Here is a 21,263-nt window from a genome sequence, read left to right on the forward strand (position 1 = left end):
CAATCTCCTGTTTTAATTACACTAATCATGTTTCTATTCCAACATCCATTTGACATATGAATTCCACTTCTTTAAGTCACAGGATCCTAAATTCCTAATACCGCAACTTCGTACTGGTAAATTCGTTTTTAAGTATTTTGTGGTTTAACATAATGTTTGGCTAAGCTTATTTTAAAGAGGGATAAGCTCTTAGAGTTTATAAAATGTTTCAAGAGTTTATAAGATGTAGTTTCTTAACAATTTATAAGTTGTTAAAATGTTTGGATAATTGAGCTTATAAGTTAGAGAGAGAAAATCGAAAAAAAAAAATTAGAATGATACGATGAAAATAAAAAATCATAGTTGAATTATTTTTGTAAAATGAGTGTTGCTTATAAGATAATGAGAAAATAAGTTGGGGTAAAAGACCTTATTTTTTGGGAGCTTATAAGCTCTTAGAGCTTATTTTTACAGCTTATAAGCTCTTTAAAAGCCTATTTTATCAAACACTTTGAAGGAGCTTATAAGTTGTTTTAAAGAGCTTATAAGCTCAGCCAAACACCCTCTAGTCAAGAAAATTTTGTCCCCTCAATTTCAATAATCAGTGTCCGTGATCATCAAAATTAACATCGCAAGAAAAAAATTACTCATATAAAGTGTTAGCAACGATGATAATAATTTGTAATTTCTCGTATATTAGGATATAATTATAAAAAAAATCATACATTAATGAAATACCCCCTCTGTCCCACGAAGCATAAGCAACTTTCATTTTCGTTTTGTCCCACGAAGCTTGAGCAGTTTCTATAAATAGCAAAGATTAAGAATAATTAGAGATTCTAATTTTAATTAACTAATGGGCTAAGCCCATTTACTAATTTGACCCAACCACCACCCCTTCCCCCCCTAAACCCTAAATTACACTCATTTTTCAGCCCATCTCCCATTTCTCTCGAATACTCGTAGCTCCCCTATTTCAGATCTATGGTTTTCCTCTCTCATCTCGTTTTCTATACGGTGGTTTAATGGCAGACGACGAAGGGTGGGTTAACCCTTGCCTCCCCCTCACTGTTCTCTCTCCCCATCGTCAGTCCTATGCTGTTCTCTCTCCCCCTTGCCGTCCCCCACCGCGCCGGCGAGGCAAACGAGACTCCCTCTGCCACCCTCCCCCTCCCCAAGTGGAGATATGGCAATTTACGACGAACTTACCACCCCTCCCCCTCATCTGGCAATTTAAATATTAATTTAATTAATCATAATTAAATAATCATAATAAAATTAAAATAAATTATGAGTATAAATTGTAAAAATAAAAGGAAAAACAATAAAGCAATCCTTAATCACTTATGCACTTTATTAGCAAATGCATTTAAATCACTAACACACTCTCCTTAAAACTCGTGCCAAAAAGAAGTTGGTGATGCTTCGTAGGATGGAGGGTGTAGTATTTTTCCCTTTAATAAATACTTTGTTTAATTTTCTTTTTTGAGACGAAATTACACTTTGTTTGAGTTAAGCATCTTCGGCCTCAAAAAAAAGATAATTAACCTCACCATAAGTATCGCATATTCTTTAAATTAAGGGGAAAAGGACCATAAGTATTGCATATGTTTTTATAGTTAGAGCCTCATCAATCTTCAATAGCCTAATTAGGGGTAAGTAGGTGCCGTAATTCGTCAATATTTTGGAATTATATAAGTATATAGTAGGATTTTGTTTAATTCGGTGGACGGTGGATCGGATATGGGTGGATGAAGATGGATTATTAAAACTTATTAAACTATATTCAATATTTATTTTTGCTTAATTTTAAATGAGTGGAAAATCGAATGCCATTGAACATTTTGCTTTTGACCGAACATGATATGATTTTATCTATATTTTGCTTCTCAAATCTCAATGCGTCAAAGTATATATATGATGTACTTAACAAATTTCATCATATACAATATTTTAATTACCAGTAAATTACTTCTTGTGTTCACTAAATTAGAAAGCCATAATTTAACATGTACAAGCACACGTCATTGTTTTTATTTGGAGAGAGAAGAGCACTAAGATTTTATACTAAATCTCACCATTTATGCATAAAATTACCTGTGCCTTAACTGCAAAAGGGATGTAGTCGATTGTTAATAGCAATAAACTTTTAGTAGTATTTTTTTTTAGAAGAATAAACTTTTAGTATTACTGCAAGTTAAATTGAATTATTGTTGAGTTCACGGAATCACGATTACATGTTTTACTACGACACTTTACCTGTAACAATATATTATTAATTTGGACTAATTCCTTTTCTTTTTGTAGTTCCTCTTACAAGTTGACAGTTGTTTCTGAGGATGTAATAATATATATATAGTGAAGGAGACTAATTTGCTGGTTGTAGATAGATCCTGCTGTTACATATATATATATTTCATAAAATTATTTGGGGATAATGATTCATACAATTATTAGTTTTAAATATAAATCTATAGATATTATGTGTTGCACATGGCGACGCATTATTTTCATATGTCATCATGCATAAAATTTAGTCATTGGTTGAATGCATGACAAACTAATTCATGGAACCTTCTACATACCCTAGTAGCTTCCTATAATGTAAGTAAGTAGTACTAAATTATAATTTCTCGAGGTTATTCTTGTCGTTTTTTGTTGTAAGCTTTCTCCTTATGTTTAAATGAAATTTCTAGTTATATAATTTAATTCGATCGAATTAGAACAATACGCAGGTAGGGGGTAGAATTACATAAGTGACAATTCGAGTCCATTTGCATGGAATATCCGCATAAAAGTCCATCATTTTGGGGATGTTTAATCGCATTTTTTTAATAGGTCATGAATTAAGTAAAATTAGTTCATGATAAAAGTAATTGAGAGTCTTAGATATTATAAAGTTTAAATTCATTTAAATAAATAAAGGTATAGCATTAATGATTGTTTATTTTTATTAATGAGATATATAAGATTGATATGATTGAATGCTTATTAAATAATCAATTCAACTTTAAACTTTGGAGGTCATTTTAATATCTGTTTGATACAAGATACACGATTTTTATAAATCAAAAACTCGAAAATCTATATAATATATAAAAGCACAGTTTTAACGGTTATATTTTGCCACCATTTTTTAAAATTTCATTTTTTTTTTCTTTTCAGTTGGACTATCCTACTTCTTCGCACATACCGTGAATTCAGTTTTCATATTTTTCTTTCCATTACTTTTATTAATTTTTAATATTCTCTCTCTCTCATATTTGTTCCTAATTACTATTCTCTCTCTCTAATATCTATGACTCCTAACAAGCCCACGATCCTCCACCTTCCAACATTTTCTTTTCATTTAATTAATTTAGAAACGAGATTTCTTTTTCATCTAGCTTAATTTCAAAAACATTGTAAAATGCAAAAAAAAAAAAAATGTCATGCTCTCTGAAATTCGTAGAATGATAACGAAAAAATCGATTCACATTCGGAAATATCGTGAACATAAAAGAAATCTCCATCGATACCAATAACAAATATTAACATATTTGTTATTATTATTTCTTAATTTAATTTAATATTAGATTGACAATTACTTATCTATTAAGCAAAAAAAATGATTGATTGGATAATCATTATTGATTCTATTTAAATTATAAAATAAAAGTAAATTGAAGAGTTTAATTTTGTAGTAGCATGTCTATTCAAATTTATGTAAATCAACTCCACATTTTATTTTTGAAAATGAATGACATGTTCAGCCCTTTATTTTTTATGCTAACTCATTGATAAAAAAATATTTGTCAGTAAAATACACAAATAAAAGTTTTGATGCATATAAAAATAATTGATGTCATGTTTATTCAAATTACATGGCATGTATGCACTTATGACTCACCGATGAAACCATTTTTCAGATAAATTTTTTCTTATTAAAATCGAAACCCCAGCTAAAATAATGCAACATCATTATTCAATATTATAAAATTAAACTTAATAAATTGACCATTTTTATTATGAAAACGAATCCTGTCTTTTCGCAAAATCAATTATTTGGATTTTGTGTAGGAACTTTATTTTATAATTTGTATTTAAACAAAATGACCACATAAATATGATTAAATATACAGTCCAAAAATATACTATTAAACTATATGCAAATAAATAGTTTTGAACATGTTAGAATATTATATGATATATAATGATACTCATTATCATTTATACTTACTTTTGATGGTGCATTTATATATTTATACACATCATCAATGAAAATCATAATTGGTAATTGAAAATACAAAATTGAAAATTTATATACTTTTTGAATTCATGTTTTTTTATTGAAATTATGTCGTAGATAAGTTAAATTTTTTTATTTAGATTTATAATTACATTTATTTATATTTAAATTATAGTATATATTTAATATGCATGCATATTTGTTTATTTAAAATATCTTTCATTTTCGATACTAATCGTGCATCGCACGAGTGGACGTGTGTTAGTATTATACAAATTTGAGTGATTATGTATTTCACCTAGAGAAATGGTATATATAATACAAATCATAATTATAATTATTATTAACTTTATATAATTGAAATACATTAGTATATTATATTTTATAAAGATTTTAATATATTAATTTTATTAAATATAATATTAATATGATAAATGATATAAAAAAATCAATTAAATATGTTTCTATATTCAACGAGTCCTTAAAGTAAATGTTCATATAAGGGAAAAAGGAAAAAGCCTAGCCCAATAAGAATGATTAGGCCCATAATTACTTAGCCGCAAGGCTTAGTCTTTTAAGGGCAACCACAATCTATAACAGAAGGTTAATGTTTAATGCAAAAATATGTGTGTATCTGAATATAAAATCCATTCATTTTAATTAAACTTAATTAAAATCTATTAATTTTTAATTATAATTTAATTAAAACAAATGCATCATATATTTGGATGTATGAATATGTGCCTCAATTTAAAATATACTCAAAATACTTAGAGCATCCGCAGCCCAAGATAGAAGGGCCAGCTCGAGGAGGCGCTTAGGGGGAGAGGGGCGTTGGCGTGCCAGCATGCTCGTGCTGAGCACGAAACTTGGTGCCGGGCACGAAGGGGGAGTTGTATGGCGCGTGTTTCACATGCGTTGTATTAAAAATAATCAAATTTTCGATCGTTCAACGTTCGTTTTCCTTTTTTTCTCTTCCCTTTTTTTGACTGTTGCTCAACGTTCCTTTTCCTTTTTTCTTTTTTTTTTTGTATTTTTACTTTATTTCCTCTATAAATACTACATTTATTTCTCAATTTTTTTTCCACATTCGACACATCTCTCTCTCCATTCTCAAGCTTTTCTCTTACTTTTTATTCTCAATTTGTTCTCTAAAAATTATTTCAAGAAATGGAGAAAAGTTTCAACGAATTTTTTAAATATTATTCTTAAGATGCGGGTGTGCCGAGTATCAACCCGATGATGGGTTAGCCCCTTTCTCCGAAGCCTCCAACGTGTTCGAGGCCGGCGAACCCACCGCCCATTGTCGACACCGACGAAGTCAAGCCAAAGGCTTCAAAAGGGTCCTACAGTGGTTACACCTTCGTCGAGTCCGAGCTGGTATGCATGTTGTGGGCGGAGGCTACCCACAACTCTATATTGGAAGATCTACAAAGGGCTACCGAGTACCGAATATTGGGGTGACATCACGGAGAAATTCAATGCGAGAAGGCCACCGGGAACTCCTTCTCATAAGCTCAAGAATATAAAATCACACTTCCAACGCGTTCAAAAGAACGTTAAAGCTTGGAAAGCCATATTCGACAAGTGCAAAGCCAACTGAGGAAGCGGGATGAGCGACGACCAAATCACTGAAACCACGCAAGAGATCTACGAATCTAACCACACGGTGATATTCAAGCAAATCAAATGTTGGATTATCTTGCGCGAATGTCAAAAATATACATCTTAGAGTGAGGATGTGCATTCCTCAAAGAAATCAAAAAGGGTCTGAGGGAGCAGCCACCATGACATCGTCAGAGCCGAGCATACCCCAAGGCTAGAAAGCGGCGAAGCGCGACAAAGGAAATGGGAAAAAGGTGGAATCATCGTTGGAAAATTCGGTGTCTATAAGGCACTCGAACACGTTGCCAAGAGCATGAAGGAACATGCCATTCAAACTGGTTCCATCGCCGAGGCAAAATCCAAACAAGCCGACGTGCGAGCCAAAGAAGCTGAGGCGAGGCTCAAATTAGAAGCCGATGTGCGAGACAAAGAAGCCAAAGTACGAAGGGAGGAGCTCGATTACAAAATCCTCTTCACGGACACTAATTTGAATATGTCGGAGGCTCAATTGATAATGCACATGAGCATGCTCCAAGACTTAATGAGGCGTAGATGATTGATTTAAATTTATGTAATTTTTATTTTACTTTAATTAATGAAATGTTGAACTTTAAAATAAGAGTGTAAAAATTAAATTAACTAAAGATAAAGATCATTACCCCACTTATAGCGCCAATGCGTTGGAGACGCTTTTAATAGAGTAATGTTTTATTGGTATCTTACACACCAAACAAGCACACTTGATGATCACACGAGATTACCTATAACTTGTTGCAGAAAGGTATCGAGATTCTTAATCGAAGATCCATTCTCCGCCATGGCTTCCCTCGCCAAAGCCTTCCATTTGCTTGCATTTTCTCTGACTGCTCTGCTCTTCTCACCCCCATCAATCACCATCTCTATACACCTCTGCAACTCACAGCCATCAACCCCACCCCCTTCATTCACTCTCACCCTCACACCACTCCCCCACACATCCTCCATCAGCTTTGCGTTCGTCGCCTGATCGAACCACTGCGGCACCGCCACCACCGGAACTCCCAACCCCAGGCTCTCCACGGCCGAGTTCCACCCGCAGTGCGTCACGAAGCACCCCACCGAGGCGTGCCCTAGAATCTCCAATTGCGAGCACCACGACACCATTTTCCCCAATTTTCTCAATTCCGTGATGGAGCTCAGCTCTTCTTCTGCTTCGTCTTCCTCGTTATGTTGTTGTTGTCGGATAACCCACAGAAACGGCCTCGCCGAGGCTAATAGCGCCTTCGCGATCTCCTCCATTTGCGCCTTCGGGAGCTTCAGCACGCTCCCGAACGACACGTACACCACCGACGACGGCGGCTGCGCGTCCAGCCAGGCGGCGCAGCCTTCGTCGTCCGATTTTTTGAAGAGATCGCCGCCGTATGATTTGTCGGAGGGATCTCCGCCGCCCAGGTAGGCGGAGGGGATCAACGGCCCTATCCCGATCAGCTCGTACCTGTCAATGGCTGCGAGCGCGTCGGGCTCAAGCGCGTCGAACGTGTTCACAAGCACTTTCGCCTTCCCTTCTTCGCCGTCTAGGGTTTCCAGCTTCTCTCTCATCATCGACTTGAATCTCTCCGGCGTCTCCGGTAGCAGGAACGTCGGGAGATCGCGCTGCTCCAGCGGCGGGAGCCCCGGGAGTTGGATTTCATCGGAACCGGCGTCGATCGCGGCGGCGTGGCCGTTGAAGTAGAAGTGGTATATGCAGAGCACGGTGGCAGGCTCGACCCAGAGGAGCGCGCTCGGGACGTGGGCGTCACGCGCCACCTCGGCGGCCCAGGCGAAGAGGTGGGAGTAGACGAGGAACGCGGCGTCGGTGCTGAGAAGGAGAGCCCTCAGAGCCTCGCGGCCGCGGGCTTTCATCTCGGACATGTAGCGGCCGCCGTCGCCGCCGGGCTTGAGCCCGTCGTCGTAGCCGTCGGAGAAGGCCACGAAGTGGAGGCCCGGCGGGGAGGAGGTGGTCTTGGCCATGCGCCGCCATGCATAAACGCTCGTGAAGAACGTGACATCGGTGCCGGCTTTTAGGAGTCTCTTGGCGAATTGGAGGGCCGGATTGATGTGGCCTTGTGCCGGAAATGTTGCCAACACTACGCGACGGCGGCTCATTTCTTCCAAGATTTTATTTTTGGAAATTCCCGGTGATGGAGGTTTCTATGTGGGTATGGACAGAGGGATGATGCAGTGCCATATATATATACATACGAATTTTTACTATGGTCCGTCAAATAGGATATTAATCAAGTGAATTATATCAAATTGTAAAAATAATCAAACACTTTAATTAGTTTTCTACTTCATATTCTAAAACCATATATAAATGATGCGCCTAATTATGTAAAACTAAACATTTGATTAAATTAGATTATTTTATAAATCATCAATTATTACTGAAATCAAACGCTTTCATAGAGTAAATATTAATATTACTTGCCGTATGTGATGGATACTAATGAAATACATATATACTTTGAATTTATATATGTACGATAAAGTTACTTGTGTATATATATGCAAATGAAATGAATAACAAAATTTTGATGAATATTGATAGATTTACAAGTGGGTGTAGTTAGTCCATGCTTCTTGACATCAATTCTTCATATATCAAGTAGGAAAGTAAAGACAGCGATTGCCAATTTCTAGCTGAAGTTGGTTACGGAACAAACCGTCAAAGCAAAAAAATTACATGAAGACTTATTTAGATTTTAGGAAAGTAAACATGTTTCTCTGAAGCAACAAAAGAAGAGCCTTATTTCGAATAATTTTAGCATACCTTAATTTCAATAAATTATTTCCACACAATTTCCTTATTTACTACCGTACAATTTTAGAAGGGGTTTCTATTTCTTTTTTTCAAAGAAAAAATTATTCATAATAATTCTTCATTTTCCTGTGATAACACAATACCCTCGATCAATTATACCACATCATATTGCAGCTCTGGCGGTCATTATCTTTAGGGTGCATTCACTTTGATGGATGAGAAAAGGAGGAATAACAAAAATTTATGCCTTTAAATGTCTCATTTCTTTTCCCACATTTTACACAAAAGAGAAGTTCACCATTTTTTCTTCCTTATTTTCACTTCAAGGAGGGATAATATTATCCCACCACCTTTTTCCATCCATCAAAGTGAATGCACCCTTAGATTATCTAAAAGGTAATATTTATAATGCTATATATATATATATATATATATATATATATATATATAGTTAATTATATTATGTTAGCTTTTACATTTTGTCTTATGCTAGCATATATATATATATATGTATATATATATAATTAATTAATATAACGAATAACTAATAATTGTTCTTTATTTCAAGCATATATATCTGATCATGTTTTCGACTAGTGATTGCGTAATATATATGTTTGCAAATTTAAGGGAGAAAATTTACGAATGTTACACACCAAGAAATCGATGTCTGTTTAAGCAGGTGCCACGCTTCTTTCAAGCACATGCCAGCTACCGTTCATGCATAATTTTACAGTCACATCTTTTTGTTATGTTTCTCTACCAACTTTGCATTTAATTAATTTTTGGTTAACTCAACTTACCATCGCCAAATGTAATTATGCACGAATAAGTTTTTTTGTAATATTTCATGGTTGATTCTGCGGGGCGTCACATGCTAGTATTCGTCATACTATTGTCTCGATTCGACAGCTTATTCTTTATCGACAGGTTCGTTTTACTCACATTCACTGGGAGGGAAATAAACCTGTTGATTTTATGGCGCGTCGAGGGTATCAAGCTTAGGTATTATCTACTTTTGATGTCTCTCAACTCCTAGGCATTTTCTTGCTCTTATTAGGATGGACCAACTTAGTTATCCTAACTTCAGTTTCCGTTTCCATGATGATAAGTAGTCCGTTTTGCCTTGTTTCTGTTTTGATGTTGTTTGCTTTGCCTTCTGGGTAGAGCCTTTGTTTGGCTAGTTCTTTGGTTATTTCTGGCATGTTTCTCATTTTTTTCCTGTTATCTCTATGTAGGGATGTCAATGCAGCCCGAAACCCGTGGGCCGACCCGAATAACCCGACAAAATTAGAGGGTTAGGGTTGAAAAATCGTAACCCAAAAAAATCTCCAGCCCGATTAGCCCGCACCCGACTAACCCGGAACCCGATAGGGCTAGCCCGAAAATCCGGTGGGCTGACGGAATTGTGACTGATGCATCCAGTTACAACTTCTGCTATGTTTAGATCTATGGTATTTGCTTATATATATATATATATATATATATATATATATAGGGAGAAGATCCATAGAGAATGGTAAGTATTTTGAGAATGAAGAATCAATCTTAGCCTTTAGATTTGGCAGATCCAACGGTTTATATTATTACTGCATATGTTTTTTTTAATTTCGTAGAAGGCTAGTAAAGTAATTCCTTATTATAATATAACCGTCCACTTAATTGTAAAATCTAATCAAATCTCTTTATTTGCGGAAGTTTATAAACTGGATATATTTTGATTTTTTCTTTTTCTTTTTTGTCAATCGTGCAGTTATTACTTATTAGATTGAATTCTATAATAATTTATCAAAAGTCTGATGTCATCATACGATTAAGATTTTTAAAATAGGTATTATTTTTATTTTTTTTTCATCCACCTAAAGCAATGAATACATGTACGTTTTTCAATAATTTTTTTGTCATGAATGTCATAACACCATTTTTTTTTCAATTTCTAGAGTGAGACATTTGTAATATTACCAATTAAGCTAATACACTATTTTTTTAAGATTCTGGATCATACTCCATTGTTGCCGATACAGGGATTAAAATACATGGACAGAAAAATTCAAAATGTTTTATATTTACAATTTATAATTGATGTTCGTAATTTTGTTACGCTTGTTCGAAAAAGTTCATGTTAAATATCATGTTAGATATTTTATATCAGCAATAAATATTCGAATATTTTATTCAAGTGTTCGTAATTTTTTTATGTTTATTCGAAATATTTTATGTCAGTAACAAAAATTCAAATATTTTATTTAGATGTTCGTAATTTTTTAATGGTTATTCGAAATATTTTATGTCAGTAACAAAAATTCAAATATTTTATTTAGATGTTCGTAATTTTTTTATGCTTATTCGAAATATTTTATGTCACTAACAAAAAGTCAAATTTTATATTTAGATGTTCGCAATTTTTTTACGCTTGTTCGAAAAGTAATTCTTAATTAGATTCTCAATTAGATATCAATGATACGTAACGGATAATCACAATTTTTCAATGAACGAAACACAATTTCTAAATGAATATAACAAAATATTTTAAATGAACAATCACAATTTCTAAATGAATAGAACACTATTATTCAATGAACAAGACACAATAGATGAAAAATCAATCCACCACCCACGGCTCTTTGGCAATTCTCGATGGCAAGAGCTTCTCTTCATCGGTGACTTGGGCCGAAGAGCTTCTATTTTTGGTGTCGTCAGCACAAGAAGAGGCGCATACCTTAGAATTGAAATTTGATGAAAGTCTTGTACCTACTGTAAACGCTTAAACGAATGTTATGCTGTTCACCAAAAAGCTTGAGCCTTCTTCAACCAAGAGCAAAATGCTCAATTATTCGGTACATATACTCAGGTTTTGCAGTCGAACCTAAAAATTCATCGTAAGAATTTCAAAAAAAATTAATTTACCAACAAAAGCTAAAGCAGGAACCAAAAACACAATGGTAATAAAATGATTTATACACAATCTACCAAAAACTCATCATGAACCGTTAAAGAACGAAAATCAATGAACCATAAAGAACGAAAATCAATGGTAGAATATATAATCATTTCTATCAATTCAGTAATGGCCAAAGTATAGAAAGTAGAATAAGAAACAATACAAGATATTATAATCCAATTGTCACCGGAAAGAAAATTTGAAGCTCACTGTTCTGGGGAAAAAAAGGTAGTAGTTCTACAAAAGAGAGGGAGCGAAATCGCCGAACGATTTTTCTCGCCAAAGGCAGAGAAGAAGCCCACGGAGAAGAAAACTTACCACAGACGACAATCTTGAACAGAAACTAAATTTGAAACTTCGACGATCTTCTTTGAATTTTTTTTCGAAAAACCTAACAATCTTCAGATCTGAATTAAATATATACGATCAATTTTTAATTTGATTCATTCTATTCGAAATTATACAGTGATATGAACTAAGGAGTTTTCGGAACTCACCTTCTTCGATGTCGCGTTTCGTTTGCCCAGAAAATGAACAAAATCAGTTCTTCTTCGATTATTCAATGGCGGTTCTGGAGAAGATTTGTGTCGTCTGAAATTCAATCCTATTCTACGCAAGAATCATCGTGAAGATGTAGAGAGTGAAAGTCGGATTTGATGGAATCTTCCAGATTTGCTTGGAGAAGTAATTTTACGGTTTTCACCTTTTGACCGTAAAATTCTGATGTGATAATGTGGGACGCGTTTTTGTGTTTTTTATTTATTATTTTATTCGTTTATTTTGTAGCCATCAGATTAGCTAGATCTAATGGTAGGAATTAATTCTCTATTCTCTATTAATGTTTAATTCTCTATAGATCCCTCCCCTATATATATATATATATATATATATATATATATATATATATATATATATATATATATATATATAGCCTCATTAAAAAAAGTGAAATTAATTAGTTAGAATATATGTGTGTGTGTGTGTGCAATCTCATTAAAAAAAAGTGAAATTAATTACGAATTTTTTGTAGAAATTGATTATTAGTATCTCATTAGTTAGAAATTAATTATTAGTATCTCATTTTAAAGTGATACAATTTTTTTTCTGTCAATGAGACGTGCATGGCAAATTCACTAATTATTCAGTAATAATCCAGATTGATTCTAGTGCATTGATACATGTTAAATTTTACTATCTCATTTTATATCTTATATTTTTGCATTTCATGCTTTGCTATATAATTTATATCTTTAATATCTATGTATATTTTATACATTATACATTAGATCATTAAGAATAATAAAATACAAATGATAATTTTATTTTTACGCCTTTAACCTGATTAGCCCGATGGGCTAGCCCGAAACCCGAAAGTTTAGGGTTAGGGTTGAAGATTTACAACCCGAAAAAATCTCCAACCCTATTAGCCCGCACCCGACTAAGGGCTAGCCCGAAAACCCGGTTGGCTGGCCCGATTGACATCCCTATCTCTATGTATAGAATACTGATTGATGTTTCTTTACAGGTTGGAGGTCTGCCTAACTCCTCATCTTCGGGTGGTTTTATTTATTTTTTTAAATTGTTATGTTAAGACAAGCCTTTTTTTTATGTCGTAAGACAGATTATAATTATTGTGAAATCCACAATCATATAGGATGATGCTCTGATTAATTAATTTGTGGTTCAGTACCACTTAATTAAAATCCTAGATGATTAATGAATATTTAGAAATATATAGATTCAATGAACTCTTCTAACAATTTAAAGATTAATCATTTCGGCGTATTAAGAATGAACCATTAATGTAATTAGGGTTAAATACCAAATACACATACAATCTCAACGTTGGCCAATATAACCTTATGGCAACGTTCTCTAAGGTCTCGATTTGTATGCAAATTAGTCTATATCTATCCTACAGATGTTAAGTGGTCGTTCAGATTTGTTTTTAAAATCTGTGGAGAGACTCTCTCCAGCGAAATCACCGTCGACGTTTACGTCTCGCCCCTCTTCCCACGTCTTTCTCTCTTTCTCACCCTCTCTCATTCTCTACACAGTCTACCCCCCCCCCCCTTTTTTCGGTGCACAGCCAGGCTGCACATGTAGCGCCGCCGCCACTTCTCCGGCCTGACCACTCTACATCCTTCCCTACCCTAACCCTCTATCCAACAAAACCCCCAAAATTAAAAATCTTAGCTCCCTCAATCTCAACCCTTTTTTTTTTTCACGGCGAACGTGCTGCCTTCCACCGCCTCCATCTCCCTCGCTCTCTCATTCAGACGGCCAACGACAAGAAGTCGTCCCCGTTGATAGTTTCAACATAATTTCAGTATAAGTAAATGTAAGCATGAATTTCAGTTTAAAAAAAAATTAAAATTATCCAAGGTATAATCTTAATTATATTTTTTTGTGTCATTTTCCTGTTTAGCTTGCATAACATGTAGATGAACATATATAATTGATATATATGTTTCATTATGTAATCATTTGTTTTTTTTTTGTTTTTAATGTAAAATAGTTAATGAACATTTAGATGATCTTATATTTGAAAAAGTAACAATCAAGCATAATAGGGACTTATTTTGTTAAAAAAAGATTCCATATACACAGACATTATCCAAAATTATTTTAAAATTTTGACTATTTGTACTATATCAACTTGAAGCTAAGCTAAATATAACAATCGTGTAACCCAAAGGAGTAAAAAAGCTAATCCACAGTGAAATAGATAAGTTCTGTACTGCTTTCACTTTACTGTCCTTGTGATTAGCTTTTTATCCATTTAGGTTTATGTTTTCGTAGATCGGGTTAGCCTAGCATGCTTTGTGCCACTTCAACTTTTCTATCATTTTGGGTTAGCTTTTGTAGTGGACATTTGAATAAATATTTGTGGCCCATTGACTAGTTCAATTAAAAAGGTCAAATTAATTTCAATTAAATTGGCCTAAATACTAGTACTAGGTCATCAAGGTCAATCCCGAATGCAAGATCATTAAGGCTCATCGACCCAAACCCCTAAAGAGGGCAGCGACTTGGGGAAGAAGGCAGAAACTAATCAGGGATATTGACCCCATAAATATCGGAACAACTAGGATTGAGGGAGACGTGTCGGTAAAACCCTAGCCGTCAAGCCATCACGGTATAAATAAAGACCAATTAGGTCAATAGACAGAGACAATCATTCATACCCCAACACGTTCTCTCCACCTTCTCTCCCCACTCGCACTATTCTGCCTCCGCGCTCTCAGCTTTAAGTTTTTCGGTGACCAGATCAACTGGAATGACCCGACGGCCCTCGCTCATTGCTCAGTTGCCCATCAACTCCGTCGACCAGATCGACCCGATCTACTCTTTGCTTTACTTTCAATTCGATTTTTCTTAATATTGTTTACTGACTTGAGCGTCGGAGGCCCTTCTATCGACACCCCCATCGGTGCTCTAAGAAGAGCTCTAACGTTGTTCGTGTTTCAGGTTGCTAGTGCCCATCGTACCGGACGACCCCAACGTCCTTATCTGTAGTTGATGGATCTATTCCTAACAGCTTTTATATTGGTCAGGGTTAATTGCTATGTCTTTTAGGTTAGCTTCGTGTTGATATAGTATGAAAAATCAAAATTTAATTAAATAAATAAGTAAATAGTTGGGAACAAACAATTAAACAAATAACTTGGGCCGAATAAATAAATAAGTGACTTGGGCCAAGTAAAGTAATTAAATATGTAAGTAACTTGAGACAAATAATTAAAATTAAGTAACTTGGGCCCAATAAATAATTAAATAGGAGAACTCACCAAGTAATTATAAAATTTTTGTTATTTTTTTGTTACTCGAGGAAGGAGGAACGATGGGGTTTGAACCATAGAACTCACTGTTCACAAATAAGAGTTCATATCGCTTGAATGTTCTCTTGAAGACAATGTTTTTTTTTTTTTTTTTCTTGTGGGTTACCTTTTCTTATTATTCGGGTTATTGTCTACATTTATGATCCATCATGCGTAACTGCTATAGTAAATGGGCTTTGTACTTCTGCCATGTTCGTATAAAAGGGTGATTCTATGCATAATCCTCATTTTACTCTTTATAGTCCTTAATTAAATAAATAATAATAAAATTACTACTTATCCCTTTAACTTTTAAATTTAAATTCTATAAAATACTAATTTTGTTATTGTAATTTGTAGCCCCCATAACTTTGAAGAAAAAAAACACGCTGATATTTTAACACATCACGATCTAGTCAATAATTTTATTCAAAAAAATATATGATTCAACAGAAATCTAAAATATACAGATCAAACTGAACAACACATCAACCAAAATAATAATCTAAGTTAATGAAAAGTAGTACTATGAAAAACCATTATCAGAAGTAATCTAGAATTTATTTCGATCTACTCTTAAATCATAAATCAATAATAACAAATACTCTCTTCCCTCCGTCCCAACTTTTAGTATCCATTTGAGAGTAACACGAGTTTTAATAAAATAGTTGAGTGTGTTGTGAGTGGAATAAGGGTCTCACCTACTTTTACTAAAAATAAAAATGAATACTAAAATTGGAACGTCCAAAACAGGAAAGTTGGATACTAAAAGTTGGGACGGAGGAAGTATTTCAGAGTATGAGTAATTAATGAAGATTAGTCGAAAACCCAAATCTGCGTGAACAGACGACGCACAACTCAAAGCGCAAGGAAATCAATAATTTCTGTAACGGAAATGACGTTTGGACACTGTGTGTCCATGACACCTCCAAAAAACCGCCGGTTTTCCTACTAGCTCAAATGGGCCGGTTTTTAGTGATTTATTGATTGACTAATTTATCCCTTATTAGATATATCGTTTTATTGTTTTGTTTTTGTTTTTTTTTTGTTTTTGTTTTTTTTTTTTCTGTTTTATGATTTTCGAAATTTATGGTTTTTTTGTTTTCTAATTTTTCGGTTTTTTGTTTCCTTATATTTTCCAGCTTTTTTTTTAAATTAATATTATTTATTTTTATGGATGATTAAATTTTTTATTTATATTCTAAAATTATGTTTTATTTATTTGTTTCCACTAATTTTATGATTCTCTTTAAAAATTTTCTTTTTTTTTTGTTTCCATATATTATTTTTTTATTGTTTCGAAAATATTTTTTTCTGAAATTTTTGTATTTTTTCAAAAATTAGGTTTTTTTTTTTAAATTTGTTTCCACTAATTTGGATATTCTTCTAAAAATAATTCAAGATTTGTTTCCACTAATTTAGATATTCTCCTAAAATAATCTTTGATTTGTTTCTACTAATTTAAATATTAGATATTCTCCTAAAATAATCTTTGATTTGTTTCCACTAATTTAGATATTCTCCTAAAATAATCCTAGATTTATTTAGACATTTATTTAATTTTTTATTTTGCGAATTATATGCTAATTTTATTTGTTTCTAGTAATTTAGAGATTCCTTTCAAATTATTCCTAGATTTGATTTCATTTTTATATTTTTTTCAAATATTTAATAAAAAAAATTCGAAGACGATTTAAAAAAAAAAAAGCGAAATACAAGTAAAAGGTGCTTGGTGGATTTGAACCTTAGACCTCAATAATATGTGAGTTATACTTTGCCACCTTGTCCGGTAGTGGCAACCGCATTAGTGAAGCATTAGAAAAATAAAATAAAATGAATCATATGATGGGGCATCAATTGAAAAAATAAATAACATATACTTGGACTAAATGTATTATAATAATCCAGTAAATCCTATATAACAATAGGAAATAAATTTTAATTAATTAATTGAATTAAATTAGTGAAGTTCGGAAAAAAATAATTGTGAATTCGATGCCATTTTGGTTGGAAAATTATATAACATATAATTTAAGACAATGTATTATAATATTTTATTGAAGTCGAAATAATTAAACTCAACGTTCATCAAGTTTAATTCTATAATTGAAATAAATTAGTGAAGTTGAAAGCAAAAATACAGTATAATCAATCCTACGTAGAGATTTTGCTCGGAAAACTATATAACATATACTTTATTAAAAGCGATATAATAATAAGAAAATGAAGTACTATAGTGTGAGTAATGAAACAGAAAATTTTCAACTAAATCATGCAATGGGATTTTGCTCGAAAAACTATATTACATATACTTTATTGGAATATATTATAATAAAGTATTATAATCGATATGATGTTAACAAAATGAACCATTATTGTGTGACTAACGATGTTGCCGTAATTATTGTAAAACTATGAAATAAAGTTTAATTAATTAGTGAAGTTGTAATAAAAAATGAATTTTATAAGATATATATATATATATATAATGAAGGAATATTTATGTTGGAGAAACAATTGAAGTTGTTAGGCACAAAAAAAATGCCTAGAATATATTATAAATGAATTAATATATATGTTGTCAAAACAATTGAAGATGTTTTCCCTAAAAAATATAAAATTGCATAGAATACATTATAAATGAATAAATATATTAAACAATGAAATTATGTGATAACTTATTATGGAGGTACAATAATAAAATTGTGCAATTGTGAAAAAATTTGGATTAGTATAAACCTTAGTATAATATCATGATGAATTAGTGAAGTTGAAAAAAAATATATACTTCATTAAATAGAGTTGAATTAATTAATTGAAATAAATTAGTGAAATTGAGAAAAAAAAAATTAAATGAATCATACGCAGGAATATCGCTCGGAAAACTATATAACATATACTTGAAGACAATGCATTATAATATAGTATTGAAGCTCGGAAAATTAAATGAATCATACGCAGGAATATCGCTCGAAATAGTATTGAAATAAATTAGTGAAGTTGAAAGCAAAAATAAAGTATAATCAATCCTACGTAGAGATTTTGCTCGGAAAACTATATAACATATATTTGAATACAATGAATTATACTATAGTACAAAAAGTGATATAATAATAAGAACTAATTATACTCAATGAAATAGAGTTGAATTAATGAATTGAAATAAATTAGTGAATGTGAAAAAAAAAAAAATGAATCATAGTCAGGGATATCGCTCGGAGAACCATATAACATGTACTTGAAGACAGTTTATTATAATATAGTATTGAAGTCGATTTGGTAATAAGAAAATGAACTGCTATAGTGTAAATAATGAAGTCGAAATAATTATATTCAGTGAAATGAAGTAGAATTAATTAGTTGAAATTAATTAGTGAAGTTATATTAAAAAATAAAGGAAATATATTGTTTATTTGAATTTATTATAATATAGTATTAAATGCGATATAATAATAAAAAATTGAACCAACTAAAATAAAAAATGAACTACTATAGTGTGAGTAATGAACTCGTATAATTATACTCAATGTAATAAAGTTGAATAATATAATTGAAATAAATTAGTGAAATCGAGGGAAAAATGTAAATAAAAACAATTATACAAAGATGCATCGATCGAAAAACTAAATAACACATACTAGAAGTGAATGTATGATAATATTGTAATTAAATCGGAGTGATAATAAAAAAATGAAATTAAGTTGAATTACATAAGATATATATAATGAAGGACAATTTATTAAAAATGAAGACTATGTACAACAAGTCGATTCAACTATTCGTTACAAAATAAATATTTATTAATTATTTTAAGTTAAATTAGTTATTTTGAGGAAATAAAAAATAAAATGAGGTGAAATGGTTCATATGAATGTATTTCGCTCACAAGACTATGTACAAAAAATCGATTCAACTATTCGTTGCAAAATAAACATTTATTTTGCACCTTATAGGGGTGTTTTTTTTTTTTCTTTTGATTTTGCACCTTTTTTTTCCCCCATTAAGTAATATATCTTTATTTGTTTTTTGGTTAGTATAATTTCATTCTTTTGTTTTTACTATATCATTTTTTTTATTCCTTAAGATTGTTAAAATAGAATTTTGAACCTCACCAAATGAAGTTGAATACTTCACATAATATCGCCATTTTTAGGATCTCATTTTAAGAATGATAAAAATCATGCAACTAGTTATACAAAATTCGTTCAAATAATTTAACAAACAGTTGGCGTGCGTTAAATCTCTTTTAGTTAATAATCTTATTTAATAATTTAAATTTTAAATAACACGAAAAAATATTATTCAATTATTTACAAGTATTAATCTTACTACATTATTAGTGTAAAACAATAAAAAATATAATTTTCAAAACAAATAATGTGTATAGAAACAAATCTATGATTATTTTTAAGAGAATCCCTAATTAAATATGTGGAAACAAATAAATAAAACATAATTTTCAAAAGAAAATAAATAACTTAATCTTCATAAAAAAAATTAATTTCGAAAAAAATAATAGCTGGAAAAATTTAGGATTATTTTAACAAGAAACACTAAATTATTGGTAACAAATAAATAATAATATTTTTAAACAAATAAATTAAAAACAATCCGGAATAAAAAATCATATAACTTCAAATTATATGGTGTATATAAATTTCAGAAATAAGAAACAGTAAAATAAGGAAATAAATAACCGAAAATTTAGGAAACAAAAAAACTTCCATTTTGGAAATCATATAACCGAAAATTTAGGAAACAAAAAAACTTGCAGTTTGGAAATCATATAACCGAAAAAAAAAACTCAATAAATACAAGGGATAAATTAGTAAATACAAAAATCCCTCAAAACCGGTCCATTTGGGCTAAATGAAAAAAAATCGGTTTTTAGCAAGTGTCCAGGACACCAGGTGTCCAAATATCATCACCCTTTCTGTAATTATTTATCTTGTTTTATAAGTACATACAACTACAACTAAAAAAAGCATTCAAATGCTAATGGCTCCAGTGATCTTTGAGACAGATGTCAAGATAAAAAAGTTTCAAGTGTTTTTTAAACGCATAAAATATCAAATCTTCTAGAAATATGATCTTTTTTTTTTAATAATTTTTAATTAAGGTTATATTATAGGGGTAAAATAGTATAATAATTAATTTTTATACTATTATTTATTTAATTAGGGGGCTATAAAGAGTAAAATGGAGGCTACAAATAGAATCACTCTACTTGAGCCGAATTAGTTAAAATGTGTTGGGCCTACTAACTGAATTTCACATTGTTTGATCTGTTTGAATCGTTTTTCTCGTTTATCTTACATAACAATGTAGATGAACATAATAATTCTAAAAAAATGTAGATGGACATATTTAGTTGATCTTATATTTGCAAAAGCAACAATCTAGTTCAATCAAGAAGACTAGTGACTTCTCGGGGGCTCCGACAGGGCTGCCCATTGTCTCCCCTATTCTTTGTACTTTGCGCACAAGGGCTGTCTTCGCTCATTAGACTTTATAAAAGACGAGGTCTCTTTTGCGGCATCTCGGTGGCGCGCCACTGCCCGGATATTTCCAACCTTTTCTTCGACGATGATAGTCTCATATTTTTCAAGACGGAGCAGCGGTTAGTGATTGAATTCAAAAGCCTTCTGAAAAAATATGAAAGAGCTTTGGGACAAGAGATAAATTATGACAAATCCTCTGTCACTTTCAGTTCTAACACTTGCCAGCGTAAGATTGATGATGTTGTGAATATTTTGGGTTTTAGGGAGACGCAAGGACACTCTATGTACCTTGGCTTACCCACTTTCATCGTTCGGAATAAGAAACTCCAGTTTGATTATCTCTGCGATCGAGTATGCAAGAAAATTGGCAGTTGGAAACACCGGTATTTCCCTTCCAGGGGTAAAA

General features: G+C 32.0%; 1 protein-coding gene and 1 long non-coding RNA gene across 2 annotated transcripts; both read right to left on the reverse strand.

Annotated features, from left to right (window-relative positions):
- Window positions 1-6,421: 6,421 nt before the first annotated feature.
- LOC131001334 (anthocyanidin 3-O-glucoside 5-O-glucosyltransferase 1-like) lies at window positions 6,422-8,202 on the reverse strand. The gene has a single exon (XM_057927701.1). The coding sequence runs from the start codon at window positions 7,934-7,936 to the stop codon at window positions 6,560-6,562; it is 1,377 nt and encodes a 458-aa protein (XP_057783684.1). The 5' UTR covers window positions 7,937-8,202; the 3' UTR covers window positions 6,422-6,559.
- A 2,881-nt stretch (window positions 8,203-11,083) lies between these two features.
- LOC131001336 (uncharacterized) lies at window positions 11,084-12,174 on the reverse strand. Its single transcript, XR_009093900.1, has 3 exons — window positions 12,033-12,174; window positions 11,854-11,942; window positions 11,084-11,460 (listed from the first exon to the last, which is right to left on the reverse strand). It is a non-coding gene; the product is annotated as an uncharacterized LOC131001336 (long non-coding RNA).
- Between the last annotated feature and the right edge of the window lie 9,089 nt (window positions 12,175-21,263).

This window comes from Salvia miltiorrhiza, chromosome 8 (genome assembly GCF_028751815.1).
Source record: "Salvia miltiorrhiza cultivar Shanhuang (shh) chromosome 8, IMPLAD_Smil_shh, whole genome shotgun sequence".
Classification (NCBI taxonomy): Eukaryota; Viridiplantae; Streptophyta; class Magnoliopsida; order Lamiales; family Lamiaceae; genus Salvia; species Salvia miltiorrhiza.